Source organism: Martes martes (assembly GCF_963455335.1).
Source record: "Martes martes genome assembly, chromosome: 4".
In the NCBI taxonomy this organism is placed as follows: domain Eukaryota; kingdom Metazoa; phylum Chordata; class Mammalia; order Carnivora; family Mustelidae; genus Martes; species Martes martes.
The window spans coordinates 166828104-166849443 of NC_137891.1; the positions used below are offsets into that span (position 1 = coordinate 166828104).

Below are 21340 nucleotides of genomic sequence, written 5' to 3' on the forward strand. Positions count from 1 at the left end.
GCTACTGGGTTCTTTTTTTTTTTTTTTTTTTAAAGATTTATTTATTTATTTATTTGTGAGAGAGAGAGAGAGAGAGAGAGAGCCCAAGCAGGGGGACGGGGCAGAGGGAAAGAGAGAAGCAGACTCCCTGTTGAGCAGGGTTCCTCTCCCGCAAAGCAGGGCCCAATCCCAGGGCTCAATCCCAGGACTCCGAGATCGTCAGCTGAGTCGAAGGCAGATGCCCATCCGACTGAGCCACCCAGGCACCCCTGCTACTGGATTCTAACAGAGGCTGAGCAGTGACTGCGGGAGACCCACTGACCATGTGACCGGAGCACCCATTGTAAGTTGCCAGCTGTCAGAGCACTATGTCATAGTCAGACGATTGCAACAGTAAGCCGTCATGGGATGGAAGTGGAACATTCAAGACCAGCCCTGAGCAGGCCTGGAAGTCACAGATGGATCGCACAAGCAGACCATACGGTCCCCACGTGGTCACAATATTCTTGATGGAGCCTCTCCCTCCGCTCACGGCTATAATTCCTGGAGGATTCCTTATGACCAGCTGCGGAGGAGGAGAAACCTTGGGCCTGCTTTATGGACAGGTTAGCACAATAGACTGGTAGGAGACAAAAACGAAAGGAACTTTCCCTGCACTGCAGCCCCGCTCAGGCAGATCCTGCAGGATAGTGCAAAGAGGAGATTGTCCCAGGAGGCAGAACTTCAAGCAGTGCGTTGACTTGCTTCCAAAGGGGTAGTGGCCTGAGAAAAGGACTCCAGGCAGTGGTGAACAGTTTGGCTGATTCATCAGGAGACTACAAAGGGCAACACTGAAATATTGAAATTCAGGAAGTCTGGGGTAGAGCCTTGTGTATTAACCCCTGAGAGAAGATACAAAATGTGTGGGGGTCTCTTAGTTCAATGTCTCCCCGAGAATGCCCATTGTAGATGAGCCACTGAACCACCAGGTAGGTACGATGATTCGTCCATGATCGAATTGAGTGGTCGTCTCACGTCCTCCACCTCAGAGCACGCACAATGGATCTGTGAACAGAGAGGCCGCGCCAGCAAGGATGGAAGCCTTGCCCGATCCAGCGGCCCCGGCTCTCCTGCACTAAAGCAGATCTAGGTGTTACTGCTACTAAGTGGCCCACCTGTTAGAGCAAGACTGATGGGAGCTCTCAATGGTGGTACCATGCCTCGAGGAGAGCACATAGTCACAGGCTGTCAGGTTCCTTACAAAGAACCCAGCCATCACAGAAGGGCCACGATTCTTCTGTGACTTCATGAGATTTATATAGCTCGCCTTCCTCGTCCCCAACGTCATGGCTAGCATTACGCTCTGAGGGCTCCCAGAGTGCCTAATTTATCGTCACGGGGTTCCCCCCTCATGACCGTGGCAGAAGTGGGCACATGACCGTATTATCCCCTGGTCCCACCGTGTACCATTACCCACCAAGAGCAGCCATACTAAAAGATGTTGGAATAATCACTCGAAGGCATAACTAAGGCATCAGCTTGAAGATAGCGTTCATGTGCTGCCTGCAACAGCCATTGTATATACGTTATATTCCAGCTCCGTGGGATATACAGGTCTGGGAACAAAGAAAGTGGCTCTCAGTGTCCTGCTTGGTGAATTTGTGCTTTCTACTTAGGCTCTGCTAGACTTAAGATCCTAGTCCTTAGAGGGTAGGGGGAGAACACTGCTACCAGAGGGCACAGTAAATCTTCAGCTGCCCTCTGTGCTGGCTGGCTTAACAGTGCAGCCTTAGGGCACGGCTTCCCGTTTCCTGAATCACTTTCCCACTCAGTCGTGTTGCTTACACTTCCCAAATTAAACTATTTTCGCTCCGTTCTTTATCTCAAGATCAGCTCTTAGAATAACCTATGCTAAGACACATGTAGCTCAAGGACCACATTTTGATTAGCAATGGTTTAGAGAGTGAACTCATTGGTATTTTTTTTTTAAATCTCTCTCCCTCTCTCTCTCTCTCTGCGTCCTCCTCCTCCCTTGTGTGTGTGTGCGCACACAAGCATGTATAATGTGAAAAGGTCTATAAGGATAGAAACAAGTATTAACAATAGTTCTTTCTGGGTGGTGCAATCATGAATATTTCAAGTTTCCTTTTAATTTTTTTTTCTGTATTTTGTTTTTCTGCCGCAATGACTGTGTATTAGCAGCTCTCTTTAATTGGCAATTAGGAGATTATTAGTGACTCCAGTGAGTGGCAGGGAGCAGAGCCAGCCTGCTGGGGTTGATGAGCCACAGGGAGGGTGGGCAGGGCACGCTTTCAAAAGGCTGGGGTGGGGAGAGGCAAGAAATGAGAGGGGAGCCAGAGGAGAGGGGCTGTTTGCAGAAGCATGAGCACGCTCGCAGGCTGAGGGAAAGGAGCCAATGCTCAGAGAGGAAACACAAAGACAGTGGAGAGGGGGACCACCAGAGGACTTGGGTCCCAGAGGAGGTCTGAGGGGATTAGACCAGGGCCCAGGTGGAGGAATTCATTCTGGGCAGAAGGCACACTTCACCCTCGGGCTCCCGGAAAGGAAGTGAGGATGAATAAAGTTATAAATGCGTTGACTTCCTCCATTTGTTTATATTACACTCTGCCTCATTTCACAAAGGACTCGAGGTCTTTCTATAGCGAAGTTGATAGGTTGAAGGGGACTGGAAGTTAAGAAGACCCCCCCAAGGGGGGGGTCTCCTTTCTTCATGGAGTGGGAGGCAAGTCCCCCACAGAGAGAGGAACAGGGGTGTGTCCATGGGGCTTGAGGAGACAGGCAAAGGTTTGGAATGTGGAGGGACAGAGACCATTGGATGGATCTGGCCCAGCTCCAAGCTGCCCACGGCACAATCTTCTCCAGCGGCTCAGGGTGGGGAAGTCTCTGCCTCCTCCTTGGTCTGACGCCAGGCGAGTCATTCACCTTCCAAACTACAGGGTCCTGATCTGCATGTAGGGAGAAAAAGAGCAAGTCTGGAGGGTGGTCGTGTGGATTAAGTAAAACCATGTCATGAAGCACCTAGCACAGTGTCTGGTACACAGGATGGGCTAAGTCAGTACCCCTTCCTGCCCCTCCCCTTCGGAGCAAACCTGAGCCCGTGGACCCTGGATGGAGAGGGACATGGCCGTGGGTACCTTGTAGTAGTAGATGCAGTTGGATACAACAGCAATTTTAAATACAGTCCACTCGTTACTCACAGTAGCTGTGTTCTATAGAGTTGCTACAAAGACTGAAATAGGGAATCCTGAATCATTGCCCCTTGAAGAAATACAGCGTTCCTGTGAGCCTCTGGCCACACTTTCATCAACCAATCAATACATAACCTTGTTTTACGTGAGTTTCTGTTTAAAGACACCTTAGCTAATATATATTGTTGATTCATCAGCATTGAACTCACGGCCAAGAGCACTGTAAGTCACGCCAAGAACACCATAAGTCACGCTCATCGACCTCACGGGTTTTCCCCCCGAGGCTCATCCCAACCCCCCTGCGCTCAGAAACTGGACCGCTCTTCCATGCTACCCTTGAGGGCCCATTTAAACAGCAACATCACCAGCAAAAAGCCCCAAAACAAGAAAAAGTGGCACTGAATAGACCGTGAAAAAGATACTTGTTTATAGTATGACACTTGTTTACAAGAGTGTTGCCTCGTTGGACCTCAGCTGGGAACATGCACATCAGTCAACTCTAAATCTTCATGACTCCGTGCAAGCATGGGTCCCTGGGTGACTGCAGAAGTTCCTCAAGGATCGATTTGGGGTTACAATCGATTTACAAGTAGCTGAAGGACGCCTGGGTGGCTCAGTGGGTTAAGCATCACACTCTTGGTTTCGGTTCAGGTCCATGATCTCAGGATTGTGATTTCAAGCCCCACGTCTGGCTCCAAACTGGGTGGGGAGCCTGCTTAAGCTTCTCTCTTTTCCTCTCCCTCTATGCCTCCCCCCGCTCTCTCTCTCTCTCTCTCTCTCCCTCTCTAAAGAGAAAAAAACTTTTTCAAGTAGGTGCATTTGCAAATACGGAATCCATGAATAACGACATTTGACTGTCTTTATTTTTTCTGATTATAAAATTAAATAATAATGTAAAAGTTGCAGTCCCCTCCATAATCCTAGATACACACTCAGATAAACACTGTCGGAACTGCTCTAGAATTCTGCAGATCTCTGCTAGGCAGATAATGCCTGTGTGCATATGTGTGACTGTGTGTCTGTGTCCGAATGTCTGTGTGTGTGTGTTTTCCATCCAATAAGATCTCTTGGATAGTTTTCAAAAATAAAAAATCCTGAAGTTATATTTTAGAGTATGGATGGAAGCAGTCGGGATGCACTGTGGTCAGGACCTCCCAGATTCATTTCAGACCCCTTGACCGCATCAAGTTGGGGAAACAATGATCCAGAAAGAGCACCAGCTTGCCAAACTTACCTATCACCTGCAGTCTGAGTGCGTGTCGTGTTCCGCATTTAGCTGAGGTGGTGTAAGTAAGGTCAGCCAAAGGACCGAGACTAAAAGCAGAAAACACTGCAAAAGGTCAAGAGACTGACTTACAGCCAGAGAAAACCATATTCCATACACTTGGGAAGGGGCTGGGGCTACAGGGCAAGGGGAGCCCAGCTATTTGAAAGGATTCAGACAATAGCATTAACAGTAACAGAGCTTCTTCTAAAAACAGCTGTGGGGTGGCATGGGGCACGCCAAGGTGCTGCAAGAAAGAGACCCAAAATACAATGGCTTACCGAAAATGGACGTTTACTTCTCTTTCTCTAGTCCGCGTGGGTGGGTGATTCCACTCCATGTCGTCATTCAGAGCTCAGGTCCCCTCCTTATCTGTGCTCTGTCAGCCCCTTTGAAGCATTATTGAAGCTTGGTCCCTGCCACATCTGTGTTCCAGCTTGAGGGAAGAGGAAATGGAGCATGGCAGAGCAAAAGCCCCATGCCTTAAGGACTGTTTCTATTTACGTTCTATTAGAAGGGACTTAGTCACAAAGCCACATTCGGTAGCAAGAGCACCTAGGAAGTGTGGTCTCTAGCAGACCAGCCATTTGGCCGGCTACTGTATTGCTATAGAATGGGAGGATAGATGACATGTTGAATAAATGAAGCCTGTCCATCCATCATCAAGCCTTTTTTCATTTCGCTCAAATCCTTAAATAATTTAGACCCTCCCCTCCTTACAAAAAAAAAAAAAAAAAATATATATATATATATATATATATATATATATATATAGGGGATGCGAAACGGTGTGTTATTTGGGATTCTTTTGGTTGCCAAGTGACAGCACAGTGCTATTAAACTTGCTTAAGCAATAAAGTGGGCCACGTCATATAACCAAATTCTGGACTCTGCGTCAAAGCACCAGCCCTTTTTCCCTACGACTCTCTCTCGCAGCCTCAGTCATGTGCTGGCAGCTTCCTCAGACTGGGAGCAAGTTAGCTGCTGCAGTTCCAACCATCACCACCAAACACATCCCAATCAGGAAAGGGGCCAGAGTTTGGGAAAGGGAAGAGATCTCTAGCAGAAGTTGCTTCCCCACCAGAGGCTTGACCTCTGTTTTTTCAGGCCAGACCTGTATCATATGTCCAAGCCCAAACTCTCACTGGCAAGAAGAATGCATCCACCACCATGGACTTGAACCAAAAGGGACTTGAACTCCTAGAACTCCACCATGGACTTGAACTCCTAGACCGGGCCGGGGTCAACCTTCTGTTGGTCACATGGGGGAAGGGACTCGCCTGAACAAAATCAGGCTCTGACTGCAAGGAAAAGTGGAAGAATGGTTGTGGCATGAGTTACCAACTTGTTTCTGGCGATCATGGTGGCCAGGGACCAGGTGATGATGTGAAGGGGACATAAACAGCAGAGAAGTGAACTTTGAACTCTTCCTTAAATTGTACCTCAAAAAAGTCTAACTTCAGTGAAGACATGTCTGGAGAAGGCAGAAACTGGGGAGACACATTCAATGTCTCTGACAACAGTGATCTAAGTCTCTCTTCCCAGGTCTACAGCTTTGTTGCTGTTACTCAGTACACAGTTTAATGTGTACCAAGCACTGCCCATATGCAGACGTATCAGAAAGGATTCCTGCCTTTACCTTGCTGGTGGTATAATGTGCATCTCCCTGACTCCCTAAAACCCACACCAGACCAAGTCATTCTTCCACTTGAAAGCCCAGTGCCTCCAGGAAATCCTTTACCATGACCCACAATACCCTCCTCTCCAAGCCTTCCCCACCCCACCCCCAACAGTACAGAACTACTTGCACTTCCCTCAAAGTGCCCTCCCCTTTCACGCCTCTGTGCTTTTGCACCGGCTGTCCCCTCCATCTAGAAATCCCTTATCCCCTCTCCATCTGGCATACGGGATAAGGTCTCCTATTACTCTCTCCTCTCCTGCTCCAACCTTCCAACCCGCGCCCCCCCCCAAATAGCACTCCGGAATGTTTGCTGAATAGAGACTACTCCTCGGGTCAGACAGGGCTTTCTAAACTTCTCCCCCAAGCACTCCTTAAGAAAGTGAAGAGGAAACCCTGAACTTGCTGTAAGCAAGCAGGGCATTTTCTCGAGTCTATCTTTGCATTTTTATGCAAAGGTTGTATTCTATACAGATTACAGCACGCATCCTTGCTTGTTTTAACAAAAAATACTATTTTCCCCAAATCTTCACGTCGATGATCCAGAAAGATGCTCCTTGTTTACTCGTTATCCTCTTAAATTAGCTGTCCTCACCCGCCGCAGGGACCCTAAGCGAGACGCTCATGTTGTTCTGTGTGCAGATCCTGAAGGAACAGCTGGGGTTTCGGTCCCCGGGGAGTAGGGGAACGGTGGGGGCGGCGAGGGGGTCCGCAGGAGGGAGGCCTGGCCCCGCCTCTCCTCTCCCCCGCCCGCCGCAGGGGCGGAGTCGCCTGGGCCCGGTCCGCGGGGGCGGGGAGGGAGTCACTGCCGCCGAGAGCTTGCGCTTGGCTGGTTCCGGGTTGAGAGGCTGCGCTCGGACCGGAGCAGTGGCCGCTGAGCCGGCAGGGGTAAGGGGCCACGCCAGGCGGGGTCTTGGGGCCGAGATTAGGCAGCTGAGCTTGCTCGCACCCCTCCTCTCCTCTGCCACGCACAGCCGCGGCGCAGCTCCGCTTGGCTTTCCCCTTCCCCAGAATTCCCCATCCCCAGCTTCTCCCCCTCCCCCCACTGCACCCATCCCGGGATTTCAGCTCCCCTAAGGCCTCCGCCCCCCTCCTGGATCCTCTTCTCCCAGTACCCATCCCTTCAGACTGTCCCTTCCTCTAGAAGCTCCTTGCCCGGAGCCCCTTCCCTCAGACACCAGGGCCCCCTCCCTCCAGCACCCATAGCTTCGAGTCACCCACTACCTAGAGACCACCTTCCTGGACTCGCATCCCGGCTAGTCTCTGCCCTGCACCTCTTCTTCGCGTTCCCCCCTTCCCTCCCGGATAGCCGCCCCTTCCTTCTGTAGCTCCTACTCCTGCCTCTCCCCGTCTGCCCCCCGAACACATCTCTCGGTTGCGGCCCCCAACAGCGCCGCGCTCGCTCAGCCTCCCCCCCTGCATCTCAGGGCCCCCTCTCGCCGCCCCCAGCGCCATGGCGTGCAGCCTCAAGGACGAGCTGCTCTGCTCCATCTGTCTGAGCATCTACCAGGACCCGGTGAGCCTGGGCTGCGAGCACTACTTCTGCCGCCGCTGCATCACAGAGCACTGGGTGAGGCAGGAGGCACAGGGCGCCCGCGACTGCCCCGAGTGCCGGCGCACGTTCGCCGAGCCCGCGCTCGCGCCCAGCCTCAAGCTAGCCAACATCGTGGAGCGCTACAGCGCCTTCCCGCTGGACGCCATCCTCAACGCGCGCCGCGCCGCGCGACCCTGCCAGGCGCACGACAAGGTCAAGCTCTTCTGCCTCACGGACCGCGCGCTGCTCTGCTTCTTTTGCGACGAGCCCGCGCTGCATGAGCAGCACCAGGTCACCGGCATCGACGATGCCTTCGAGGAGTTGCAGGTGAGCTGCCGGGCCGGCCGGGGGCGGGGCCGGGGGCGGGGTCAGAGCTGAACCGTGGGGGGGGGGGGCCAAGTCAGAATGGCCACGGGGCGGGGCCGCCGGCAGGGTCAGGGCCCTATCAGAATTCGTACGGGACAGGGCCGGGGCGGGGCCACGGCGAGAGGGCGGGGTTCTGGGGCGGGGCCTACGGCCCTCAGCACCTGGCCGAGTCGGAGACCGACCCGAAGTAGGGGTGGGTCCTTGGGGAGGGTTCACCCATGGAGTGACACGGCCGGCACCAGTGAGATCAGAGATGGCCCAGGTACGGGCTTGGGGCAGGGTTGGGGACAGGCACGAATCAGAGCTGGAGGGCCACTGTGTGGGGTCAGGGGCCTGACCTGAAGGCAGGGTCCACAAATGAACGGTTCAGGACAGAGTTTCGGCAAAACACTGATGGGAAGGGGAGCACAATCAGGGCTACACAGAGGGCGGGGCCGCCGTCGGGGAATAGGTCAGGAATGGAGCCGCCGACTGGCAGGCTTGGGGGGGCCGATGGGGCGGGACTCGATCAGGCGTGCAGCAGGACCTAGGGAACAGTAGCAGGGCTAGATTTCGTGGGGGCAGGCCGGGGTGAAGTCTGAGAGAGTCTAAGTTAGGACCATCCAGACTGCAGAGAGCGTGAGTTTGGGTGCCAAGGCCTAGGTAGGCCAGGGTGTGTGACGGGTTACAGGGAGGATCAAGTCCAGGTACCCTAAGAACTATTTTGGGTTTAAACCAGAGGAGAGGCCAGGATGACTGTGGGAACAGGACTTAAGATTCAAGATTTGGAGAATAAAGGCCCTGAGGTGAGGTGATTCAAGAAAAGGGAGGGGGTGGATCTCTGGGAGTCTCCAGAGGCTTTCGATGACCTCCTTGGCTCTGTTACCCTTCTCAAGACCTTTGAAGACTAAATGAAACAGTATATGCAGGGTAACATGAGCATAGTGAACCTAGGACTATAAATGATCTCCCTTAAACCTTCCCATCTTCACTGACCAACTCCTACTCAGTTCTCAAAGCCCTGCTCAAATGTCCTCTGGGTGTAAGCATTCTCCAATCTGCCCTGGCCAAAAAAGAGGGGGGGAAAAAAAGCATTAGCGCTGCATATCCTCAAATATCCTCTGTTAATAAGTATGCTGTTCTAAAAAGTAGTATTCCAAGATCAGCTATATTGGGGAAATAAGAGTATATTCTCGATAGCCCCTTGGAGGATTCTGCATGTACATTTTACATATTAAAGGTTTGGAGGAATCTTGTGGCAAAGAGATCCATTTAATGTGTTTACTAAAATGGCACCCAAGCTTATTTCAACGAGGAAATCTTTTCCTCCACCTTAACCATTTCAATCCACCAGTCCCGTGTCTTTGGCCTGGGGATATCAGTCTAGCACACAGTTCCCAAAGAGCAGAAACAGTCTCTGACTCATCGTATCTATGGCCCTAAAGCCTGGCAAATCCGTACTCATCAGTAAAGTTTGAATAATGAATGAGTGAAGGACCAATTTTGGCCTGAGCTGGCCCAGACTGTGGAGCCTTTGGAAGCAGATTTTTCACTCATTTTTTGAATATGCAGTGGACTAATTTGGCAGGTAGTGAGCTCCCTGGCCCTTGGGATGTTTAAGCAGGAGCTAAATAACTACTTTCCCTTATGTTTTTTTTTTTTTTTTTAAAGATTTTTATTTATTTATTTGACAGAGAGAGATCACAAGTAGGCAGAGAGGCAGGCAGAGAGAAGGCGGGGGAGAAGCAGGCTCGCTGCTGAGCAGAGAGCCTGATGCGGGACTTGATCCCAGGACCCTGAGATCATGACCTGAGCTGAAGGCAGCGGCTTAACCCACTGAGCCACCCAGGCGCCCTACTTTCCCTTATGTTGTAAGAGGTATCCTCCCCCCAACCCTGAGTCTCTGCGAGTCAGTCTGCACTTAGCAGATGCCTGTGGATGACCCGTGGCTCAGGAGAAATGACCCCATGTTCACCATCTCTCCCTCCCTGCCCCTTACATCCCCAAACCATGACTGACTCCCTCCGAGTCTGGCTTTTTGAGGATAGGGAGCAAGAATTGGGGGCTCTGGGAGCTTGCACAGGCTGGCATGGGCCCTCCATCCCCAGAGCATTTTGTGGCAAGCTCTGGTATCCCCATCTCTCCATTTGTGAAGTCACATAAACACGGAGGGGAGAACCTTTGACATGGCTGGGTGCAGGTTGTGAGGCTTTGAAGGGACTCTGTCTGCAACCATCTGTCCAACCTCTTCTTAATATAGATGACTGAGAGCAGGAGAGGTGAAATGACTCCCCCAAAGCCACACTAAGCGACTCTGAGAGCACCAGGAAGCTCCACCTACCCCAGGCCATATCCCTCCTCTGCCACTTAGCCCCTCCCCTCCTCTCCCTGTCTGACCTTCTAGCTAGAGAGGCCTCTGCCTTCTGAGCCTGGGTTCCCCTATCTGCAAACCGGGAAATCAGAGCACTTGTGTTTCAGTTCTTTGCAATCCATTCCACGTCCTGGGGGAATGCTGGAGGAATTAAATGTGTATTTTCTCTAAATGTTATTGACACACTACTACTTCTCAGTGAAAAGAACAAGATGGCCACCTAGCTACCCTCTAGGGCAGTATCCTGCGGTCAGGTACTCTTGGGTTCCAGACCTTCCTGTCTGTCTGACTCGCCAAGTCCCTTCATGGAAGCCTTGATGCTCTCGGGTCTGTAGGCTGGGGTCAAAATTGTTCTTTCCTACCAGGATTTCAGAAGACTGACCTGAGATGAACCTGCTGTTTGAGATGCTTGGCACAGGGAAGGGGCTGGGTCAGCACGCACTCCCATCCCTTGTCCTTCTACCCGTGAGACCTCATGCGCCCAGCTGGGTGAATGCCCAGACTTGCCTCTCTTGCCTGAGAGGAGGCCTTGCTCTGGCGCCTCCTCTGGGCTTGGCAAGAAGGTGGCAGAGAAACATGCCTTCCGCAATCGAGAGGGGAGCTCCTGGGAGAGGTTCAAGCCACTCCCCACCCCACCTGCCTCTCTCTCCTTGTGGGGTAACATAATCAACGGAGCAGGGCTTGCTCACTATGTGTGCACTGGGAATGAGGCTGAGCCTGCCCCGCACACCCCCTCCTCTCCTGGCTGCTGGTGGTTACGTCCCCAGGGCTGCGAGAGCCTGGGCTTGGGCCCCTCTCTCGGAGAATAACAGACTCAGAGCTGGCAGAGCCTTGGAGATCTTCTGGTGCAACCCTCACTTTACAGGTGGGGCAATGGCAGAGGAGGACAAAGCGGACCTTGCCCCAGGCCTGAGGCCACGGGAGGGCTGTGCCTGGGCTGAGCTGGAGTCTCCTCCCTTCCCACCTAGCGCTTGGCCTACAGCTTTTAGATTTATTATAAATCCTGAAAGCAGCAGAGCAGAAAGGTGAAGAACTCCCACTTCGTACTGGGCAGCTTCAATCCCAGTGCTGCCGCTTCTTGGCGGTGTGGGCTTAGAAGAATCACTTCCGTCTCTGACCTTCGAGTCCCTCACTGATGGCAGTGGGGGTGGATGAAATAAGATGACATTTGTAAGAACTCAGTACTGCACTCGGCACCTAGTAAGCACTCAGTAAATGACAGTTCTAGAATGATATCATACTGTGCCCTATTGACATTGGTGTGTAAGGCAGTCTTGTGCATTCTGGAATGTTTAGGAGTGTCCCTGGCCCCTAAAAACTAACCAGCAGCATTTCCCACCACCCCCTCCCAATCCCCCACCCTCTCGCCCCTCCCATCCCACCAAGCTGTGACAACCCAAAACATCTCCAGTCTTCATCCCATGTCCCCTGGGGTCAAAGTCACCCCTGGTTGAGACCCTTGTCCTAGAGAAGCTCTAAACAGCTTTCCAGGCTCAGCTCAATTATCACCTTCTCTGGGAAGCTTTCCCTGACCTGCCAGGCAGAATTGCTTTGAACTTGATTCCGATACTGGGGTCAGATCCTGGCATCATCACAGATGAGCTGTGTGTCCTTGGTCAGGTCACTTCACTACACCAAGCCTCCACCTGCTTATCTATAACGTGGGGATAATATGACCTCCCTGGGAAGGATGTTCTAAGGGTCAGGGTTACAGTATCAAAAGTGCCTGATACCATGCCTGGCACTGAGTCGCACACAATTTTTAAGTATCTTAATTGTTTCTGACTATAAAATTAACATAATCAACAGAGCTACATAAGTTAAAAGTCCCCCCCCCCCGCCATATCTCACCCCATAGAAAAACATGGTTAGAATTGCTTTGTGATTCTTCACAATTTTTGTGTACAGAGCATGTGAGCATGTGTGCGCACGTGTGCATGCTTTCATGCTTCCCCCCACCACACACACACCTTTCTTTTTCACTGCTGAGCACTGGACCACAGAGCCAAAGGGAGAGAGGGAGCCCCCTCTCAGAAGTTTGGGGCTTCTCAGTCAATACCTACTGGGCCCTGGTGCTTTGCCTGGGACTAGACTAAGCACTTTCCTTGTATTACCTCATTTAATCTTCATAAAACCCTGTCGAGTGGTCCTGTCATTTGCTCTTTTTCCATGCAAAGAAACAGGCTCAGAGGAATTGGGTGCCTGGTTTGGTCACCCGGCTGGGAAATGCCAGGGGTAGGATCAGAGGCCAGTCAGACTGAGCCACTCACCGCCTCCTTGCAGCCTCTGAGGCCCAGGTGGTTGACCCCACCTTCCCCCACCCCCCACGCTGCCTGTCTTTATATTTCAAGTACTCAACACAGGGTCAGGCCAAGGACACCTTCTGTGCTACCTGATGCTCCGAGGGCAGGTGGCTGGATGGCATCTTGGTCAGACATGCAGCCGGCTCTCTGGCCTGAGACCTCAGCTTCCAGGCCTCCAGAGAAGGGATCACGTTCATTCCCACCCACCCCCTCCGGGCCTCATGTGACCCCTGGAGCCTTTCCCAAGGCCTCCATCCTGCGGGGGGGAGACCGTACTACACCGGCCTTGGGTGGGAGCCCTGCCAGGCTGGGCGTGGTGACCCAGAGACACCGAGACAGCCATGTGGGGAAAGAGCAGGGTGAGGGGACTGGGTTCAAATCCCACCTCTAGCTTCTTCCAACTGAGCAGAAGGCACTGCCTCCTCTCACCCTTTCCCCGTGTGGGAGAGACAAGTAACAACAAGACTGTCCACTTGATGTGTAAAGAGGGAGAGAGACTTGCTGCCTCTCCAAATGGAGAGCAGACGCGAAGCCACCTTATTTGGTGCCACGGACAGGGAAGCAGCCAGGGTGTTTTGTTTTCCAAGGAAGCAGCCTCTGCTGTTACTTCTCCCAGCAGAGGACAGGATGTATGTGCCAACAGCAGCCTCCACGGAGGCGAGGCTGGCGGGGAGTCAAGCTTGGGGCTGGCTCTTGGCATCTCCACTTCCCGCCTCACAGGTGTCCGTGGCTGCCAGGAATGTTCATCCAGGACACCGTGGCTAAGCACCAGCCACAGTGTAGGGACTTGAATTTGGGCGGCCTCGGGACGTTTATTTCATAGAAAGCATAGGATCAGGTAGGCAGTGACAACAACAGAGAGAAGAACAACTCTAAGGAAACACTAGGCAGTGAGCTAGGTGCTGTTACGGGCATTAAATCCCCTCTCCTTTCCCAGTTCCTTGTGTGGGACTCACACCAGCAGCATTTCACAGAGGAAGACAGCGAGGCTGAGAGGTTCTGTAACTTGCCCAGGATGGAGTGGGTGTGGGACGATGCCAGAGAGGGAAGACATTGTGGACACAAGGAGCTAACACAGCCACGGCCCCCATCGCCCGGGTGCAGGGGCAGGGGCAGTGGCAGGGACAGCGCTTTGGTGGGGGGATGCTCACTGAATCCTCATGGTACACCTGAAAGGTGGGGCACATTGCCCTGTGTTACAAGTGAGGAAACAGGCTCAGAATCTGTGCCCACTGCCATGGCACCAGGAAGTGTTGCTAGAACTGGAACTCAGGTTGTCAGCCGAGGGACAGGCATGCAGATGAGCGGGTGGGTAGTTGTGGCTGGAGGGGAGGGCATCGGGGTTCAGGCAGGAATGGGAGAGTGAGGTTGCACCGGCTGGGAAAGGGCCTTGAACACCCCCCCCCCCATCCCAAGGAGCTTGGATTTGTTCCTGTAGATGCTGGGGAGCCAGGGACAGGTTTGAGCTGGCAAGCAGGGCCTGGCCAGGTCTGCGTGATGGACAATGGACAGCTGGAAGTCTGGGAGAGCCTGGGGGCAAGGGGAGCGGCCAGGAGGCCTTTCGAGAGACTACTGGTGGTCCAGGAGGGGTGGGGCTCAAAGAGATAGAGGACATGCAAGAGTTCAGGCCTGTTGGGGGACCAGGAGCATCAGGGGTTCTGGGCGTGGGAGAGGGATGGAGAGGAAGAATGTGGGGCAAGTTCAGCTTGCCATGTCGAGACTTCTGGTGTCCGTGGGTCAGAGCAGGAGAGAGAGCAGTACAGGTGCACAGAGAAGGGGAGGTGGCCTTATTTAGTCCCACCCCAACCCCATGGGTGGCTCTGATGCCCATTTTACAGATAAGGCTCCGAGAGGTGAGCCCTGAGAGGGGAAGAGGTGATCTGCCCACGGTCATACAGCTGGGATTCGAACCCAGGTTTTTCTGAGGCCAGAGTTCACACTATCTCCAATGGGCAGCACTGCTTGGTGACAGGGTTGAGAAGGGTCCCTGAAACCTTCAGGAGATGGTTTCCTGCAGCAGCTTTGCCCTATAGGATGGGAGAGGGGTGGCCCCACAGGAGGGGCAGTCTGACCTTGGGAGTGTGGGAGACCTGGCTCTCTGTCCTCCCCCAAGGCTGCTGCCCTGGTCTGGGCCTCTCCAAACCTGCGGGGGAGCCCCAGAGCCTGTCAGCTGACATTTGCATAATTGTCTGCTCAGGTCTGTTCCCTCTCCAAAGGGAGGCCTACAGAGCTGTGGCCCCGCCTTCCAAGGGACTCCCCTCCTCCTGACAGGCTCCTGCTCTGATGGGGCCGCCAGAGTCCAGCCCCCTATGAGGACCTTCAAGGCCTCCTCCACCCCCTGCTGTCACCCCAGCTAGCCCCACCGGCCCTTCCAGCTTGACTCCACCCACCTGCCCAGACCTGGCTCCCGTCACCCCAGCCACCCCCCACTTCCAGCACATACCAGGTGTGCCCCTGCCCAACTAGTCTCTCCACCTGGGATGCTCTGGCCCCACCCAGGATCCCCAAAGGACTCCTTCCAGTGCATCCATCCAGGCATCGTCCCTGGGCTTTCCATCAGAAATAATGTCTCTCCCGGAAGCCTCAACTGGTTCTGACTCCCTGTTTCACATGTCATTGAGATGATGATGATGACCGTAACAGCAGCCAAGAGTGACTGAGTGTCACTCTAGGCATCATGTCAGGTCGCGAATTAAGTCGTTGGATCCTCACAACTGCAGACCCAACGCTGGTATTAGCTGCTGTTTACAGATTTGGAAACGGAGCTGTGTGACCTTGGGTCAGCTGTCTGATCTCTCTGAGCCTCTAATTCCCCCTCTGTGACACGGCTGTGAGAATTGCGTGACTTGCGCCTGTGAACCCAGACCTCGCCACTGCCCTTCCTCTGCACCAGCTCTGCCGCTCAGAGCTTCCTGTTTGGTGTCTCACTTCTGCCGGCACTATGTTTTCCAGTTGGTTCTCCTTTGTCAAGCTATGTGGCCACCGGCCAGTCAGTCCCTTTTGGTGGACCTCAGTTTCCTGTTAGATCTGGAGGGTTTGACCACACGGTTCCTGGGGCTCCACATCTGTGCCGTCTGAGACACTGGCCACCAGTCCCGTGTGGCTCTTGAGCACTTCAGACGCGTAACCCAGCACCTCGGGGCCACTGAGGAACGGAGTTTCAGTTTTATTTCATTTCAAATCATGTTAACCCTAGTAGCTGCATGTGGCTGGTGGCTGCTATCTTTTTTTTTTTTTAAGATTTTATTTATTTGATAGAGAGATCACAAATAGGCAGAGCAGCAGGCAGAGAGAGAGGAGGAAGCAGGCTCCCTATTGAGCAGAGAGCCCTATGTGGAGCTCTATCCCAGGACCTTGGGATCATGACCTGAGCTGAAGGCAGAGCCTTAACCCACTGAGCCACCCAGGCGCCCCTGGTGGCTGCTATCTTGAACAGTGCAGGTCTGGACCAAGAGACAGGGCTAGAGAAGAAGTTTGGGGCCAGGGGTAAAGGCCTTGAGTGCCACACTCAAGCTTCGTGGCCGTCTTCTCAGACAGCATGGAGATCCTGCCATGGGGCACAGGGAAGAAGCATGGACAGATCTGTCCTAGAGACAAGACACTACACTTGGAGAGTGCAGGGGCAAAGAGGAGCCTAGGGTCACAGTCCAGAAAACCAGGGCTGAAAACCGAACCGGGGGCAGTGGGTGTAGACAGGAGACAACCGGCGAGACAAACCTAATGACTGATTGCCCTCGTGGGCGGGCAGCGTCAGGAGTGACTCCCAGAGTTCTCGCTTGGATGGCAGTAGGGGTAGGGGTGGCCTTTGCTGAGATGGGGACCTGGGAAGAGCAGCAAGTGTGGTGTCCCCTAACCCGGTTCCAGCATTCCGTCATGTTAATGCATGTGTCCCTGTGTCCCCCCCCAACTTAACTCATGTACACCCCTCCTGAGGCAGCCCTCTGCCTGTTGCTGACCCAGCACCGTGTAGACCCAAGGAGACCTCTGCACGTGTCTGTGGAATGGGCAAAGGAAGGTTCTGTGTCTCCCAGGGTCCAAGAGGAAGAGGCGGGCCTTCTCCCCTTGTTTCTCATTCCTTGGCCCTAGAAGCAGGGAGGGATTTGTCCAGGCCTCTTGGGTGCCCTCAGCGCTGTGAGGAACTCTGTCTCCAGGGTCATTTTCTCAGAGACTCTGAGGAGCTACCTAGGGGGCTGAGTTTTATGTGAACCTGTGAGGACACCAGGAGGGATGACTGTCACACTCAGCTCATCCCTTAGCCAGGTCCCAAGCTGGATAGCCCCAGGGCCGTCAGGGGGAGCCTGACAAGCAGTGGATTTATACTCTTCAGGGGAATGACATTTGTCTGCTCCAACAACTCAGATGCCCATGAACCTGTTAGGAATGACTGTTGGCTGTCAGTATCAGACACCTGGCCGGGCAGCTGTGAGGAGATGGTGTGTCTTTCTCTCCCCCATACAGCAGGCCTGTAGGAAAGGCCCCCAGGCAGTGGTGTGCTGGAGCCGGCTCGCTCCGGTTCCTGCCAGCTGACTGTGCCAGGTATCCCCAGCCCCTGACCTCACAGGCATCGCTTGATAATCAGCTCTGGTGGGAGCATTTACACCACAGAAATTGGCAAACGCCAGTAATGAGGGCTTCTGTCTCTCTCTCTCTCTTTTTTTTTCTTGAGGGCCAGCTTCCTAGCTCATCACTGAGCCACAATCCATCATCAGGGACCCAGGCTCCTGCCTCCTCCTACCCCTCTGGCTTCAGCTTGTGCCTCCCATCTTTATAGCTGCCTCATGGCCCCGAGGCACTCGCAGAGGTGGTAGCCATCCTGTCTGTGGGAGCTCTCTGCTCTCACAGCACAAGCCGTCCCCAGTGTCCCATCTAACTCCTGTTTCCGAGGCCGGCTCTTCCCCGCCCTGCTGCCGTGTCATCTCAGGTGACAACTCAGGGAAGAAGAGCCTTCCCTGTCCACCCTCCCCCAAACTCACCCCCATCCCACGCCACTTTATTTTCTCTAGAGCACAGGCCGGAGCTATTACTTTCTTTGCTCATTCTCTCCCTTCCCCACCATCCTGGACAGTTCCTGTGGCCATGGACTGTCTGTCTCACTCTCTGCTGTATCCCCAGAGCCTCAGTGGCGCCTGGCACATACTTACTTAGTAAATATTTGTTGCATGGCTAAGGGATAGTAAGCAAAGATAATTTCTGCATGCTTCCCTTAGCATGTCATCATGATCATCTTCCCATGTTGCTGCCTCGTCTGTAAAGTTAGTTGGACCAGGTGTTTTCCAAGGGTCCTCCCTGCCCTGATGAGCTGAGTGAGTAGGAGGGAGGTAGGGGTGAACAGGTAAGTCAGCTTCTTGGCATCTCTCACAGCCCAGGCTGACTGGAAAACCCAGGTCCTGCTCAGAGGCTGTTTCCGCAGAAATTCATCCACAAAGCAAACCTCCTTGAGCCCCATCTTAGTGTCAGGCCGTTGACAGGTACAGGGGATAGAGAGCAGGGAATGATAAGGGCCTGTTCCCTTAGGACTCATGGGCTCATGGGGGGATGGGAAGGCGGGACGCTAGGGACAGACAGGAGAACTAGTTACAATAAGCCAAACACCCAATTCATGCAGACAGCGGGCCCTGTCACCGGGGTACCCACCTCAACACCACATTCATTCATTTGACAAATATTCATTAAGGCCCTACTGTGTGCTGAGCACTATTCTAAACACTGGGGATCCAACAGTGAACAAGCCGGACAAGACCCCCCGCCCTCGTGATAGTCACTGTCTAGGGGAGACCGTGAGCAGGAAACACACTGTCTAACAAGTGAGCAAGAGTATCTTGGACAGCAGTAGGTGCCAGGGAGACCTTGAAACAGGATGTGGGACTGAGGGTGTCAAGGATGCTGTACGTGGGTGAGACCTCCCTGAGCAGGTGGCATTGGAGCTGATAGGTTAATGACACCGAGGAATCACTGGGAGAAAATCTGAGTGGAGTGCGCTGGCCAGAGGAAGCAGCAAGGGCAAAATCATGAGGGCGAGGCGAGCCCATGACAGAGCAACGGGAAGAAGTCCACTTTGGCTGCAGGGAAATAAGGGGAGAAGGACGGTGGAGACAGTGTGGGAGGGTGAGGCGCAACATTGAAGTAGGCACCCCAAAACTCAGGGATTGAGGTGGGTAATACTTAATGCAATTTTTAAAAATCAATATTAAAGCAAAAAAAAAAAAAAAACAACAACCCATGATGAACAAAATATCAAATTTTTAAAATCAAAACAAAATTACTAGCAGAGTCATACTGAGCCCTACTGGAACCCGAGGGAAAGGAAAAATCAGTAATACTAATCGTGGTCATATTCCATCTGTTGTATATTGTGGGTTTTTGTCGCTGTTTGTCATGGGTGTCACCACTGTAGAAGATATGTCACCTGACGTCAAAATCATGGTGCAATTATGGTTTTACTCTTACTTGCGTGGCTGCATGCTTTTGGGCCAGTTTCACGAACTCTCTGTACCAATTTTTCCGACGGAAAACGGAGGTAATAATAGTGCCTTCCTCTGTGTTATTGAGAAGATTAAATGACCCCATACAAGCAAAGGCCTGAGAACAGCGCCAAGCCCACCCGACGCACGAGTCCTAGCGGAGCACAGTTACGGCCTCGGTACCCCTTCGAGGATTCTAAGCCAGGAGTCTCCGCCAGCAAATCAGGCGGGGCAGAACGTTATGTGGAGGCGGGTTGGGCAGGGAGACCACAAGCTCCTAGGATGGCTAGAGAGGAGGGTGTTGCAAAACTCCCGATGAAAGATGGAAAGATGAAAGCAGCTGGGGTATCTGGGAGACTTGGGGGTTGTTGAACTGTGCGGGGAGGATGGTCCTGGGGGAGGTCGCGGGAGAGCGGGGGTGGTATGGCGGGAGCCCCGCATCCAGGCCTTGTGTTGTTCCAGAGGGAGCTGAAGGAGCAGCTTCAGGCCCTTCAGGACAGCGAGCGGGAGCACACCGAGGCGCTGCAGCTGCTCAAGCGACAGTTGGCGGAGACCAAGGTGAGCCCGGCCTGGGCCGGGGCGGGGTCTGGGCCGGGGCGGGGCCTGCGGGGGGCGGTGCCGGGGCGTCGAGTGGGCGTGGCCCTCTGGGAAGAGGGGCGGGGTCTTAAGGTGCCAAACCTATTATGAGAGGAGCGGAGCTGTGGGGGGCGGGTGGAACCGAGACTGGGGCTTCCCTGAAGGAATGTGACAGGACCCACTTCTAGGACTGAGGGCAAGGATTTGGGCTGGTTCTTGGGTTTAAGGGTGGGGCCCTTTCTCCCTTCCTGCTCTGGGTGGAAGGTGAGGTGGGACCGGGGAGCAATCCAGAGGAGCCAACATGAGCCTGTTCCCCTTGAAGCCCTCCTAATGATTTGTGGCCCAGGCTTGGTATCACTCTCTTAAAGGCGGACCGTGGGGTTATGGACTCTACTGCAAAGTAGGGCCAATCCCTGTAGTTTTTGGCTGCAATGGTTTGAAAAGAAACCTGGACCTGAGAGGGAGGCCCTGGATTCTGATCCAGTCACTACCTCGCTGTGTGACTTTGGGTAAACCATACTTTTCTGGCCCCCAGACTCCCCATCTATACACCGGAGACCCTGCCAGGCTCCTTCCAGCAGTAAAGTTCTGGATCCCAGGGCTTCCCTCTGAGTTCCCCCACCGATGTCTCACCAACTGGACAAGGCTTGCTTTGATTTCTGCCCTTTCCGGGACCAAGAACTGGGGACCCCGGCCCAGCTGCTAAGCTCTGCGGTGATCTCAGTCTGGCCCCACTCACCAGCAGAGGTGCAGCTGCCAGCAGTAGCTGAACTAGAGCCTTAGGAATGCTCCGGACCTCTGGGGTCACCCGGGGGCCTGGAGAGGTCATTGCAGATCCAGATCTGTGCCCCAGCTTGGCATCCAACCCGTGTGGGGTCTCAAGGAGGTCATGACAAACATTTCTTTAGAGAATATTCTGGAATGCCTGCAGGCAGGACCCTCAGCAGGCAATAGATGAGAAACAGAAGACGCTAGCCTATTTGCCTTGCACAGCCTCAGTTTCCCCATCTGCCTGGTGATTCTGCACCCTCGGGTGAAGAGAAGCAAATGAAATCCTCTATGTGAATGAAAGCAGAATATTATGGTCTAGTTTTTTCCCCAGTGCTCTCTTCTTTCCACTCCCCATTGTTTTTCTCCACTGACCTTTTCCTCCCCTGCTTTCCTGTCCATCTGTCTACCTCTGGGGGGTCCTGTGGGGCCAACTCCCCCGCTAGTTCCCCCATCCCCGCTTCCTGTCTGGACTGGGGTGTTTATACAAGAAATGCCTATGGATGCTTTAGAGGTCATATTTCACCTGGTGCCTGACTCGGCTTTCCTGCAGCGCCTGCCCCTCCAATGGCCCGGCCCGAGGGCCTGTCTGATCTCCCTCCCTGGGCCCAATGTTTTCCTTGGTCGGTCCTGACCAAGTGATGCATTCTTGGCAGGGTGTTTTTCTGAAGCGGCCCCAGTTCCTCCAAGCCCCAGTGTATCCCCAGGGATGTGGTGGGCTGGGGTAGGGGCTGCTTTCCCAGCCACCGCACCAAAGGGATTGGGGGCTGGGTGGAGGAGGGGATGGCTCTGCCCTAGAAAAAACTAGAATAAATGGGGCACGCCAGTTGAGCTGAACCTCTCTCTCTGGGCTGGTAATTGTGTTTCCTGTTC

General features: G+C 53.5%; 1 protein-coding gene across 1 annotated transcript in view; it reads left to right on the plus strand.

Annotated features, from left to right (window-relative positions):
* Nucleotides 1–6939: 6939 nt before the first annotated feature.
* TRIM62 (tripartite motif containing 62) overlaps nt 6940–21340 on the plus strand; it is a 29311-nt gene continuing 14910 nt past the window's right edge. Inside the window, exons 1-3 of the mRNA XM_080801885.1 lie at nt 6940–6997; nt 7537–7970; nt 19586–19681. Of these exons, the coding sequence (XP_080658011.1) occupies nt 7563–7970; nt 19586–19681 (504 nt within the window). The 5' untranslated portion in view covers nt 6940–6997; nt 7537–7562. The remainder of the gene's footprint in view (nt 6998–7536; nt 7971–19585; nt 19682–21340) is intronic.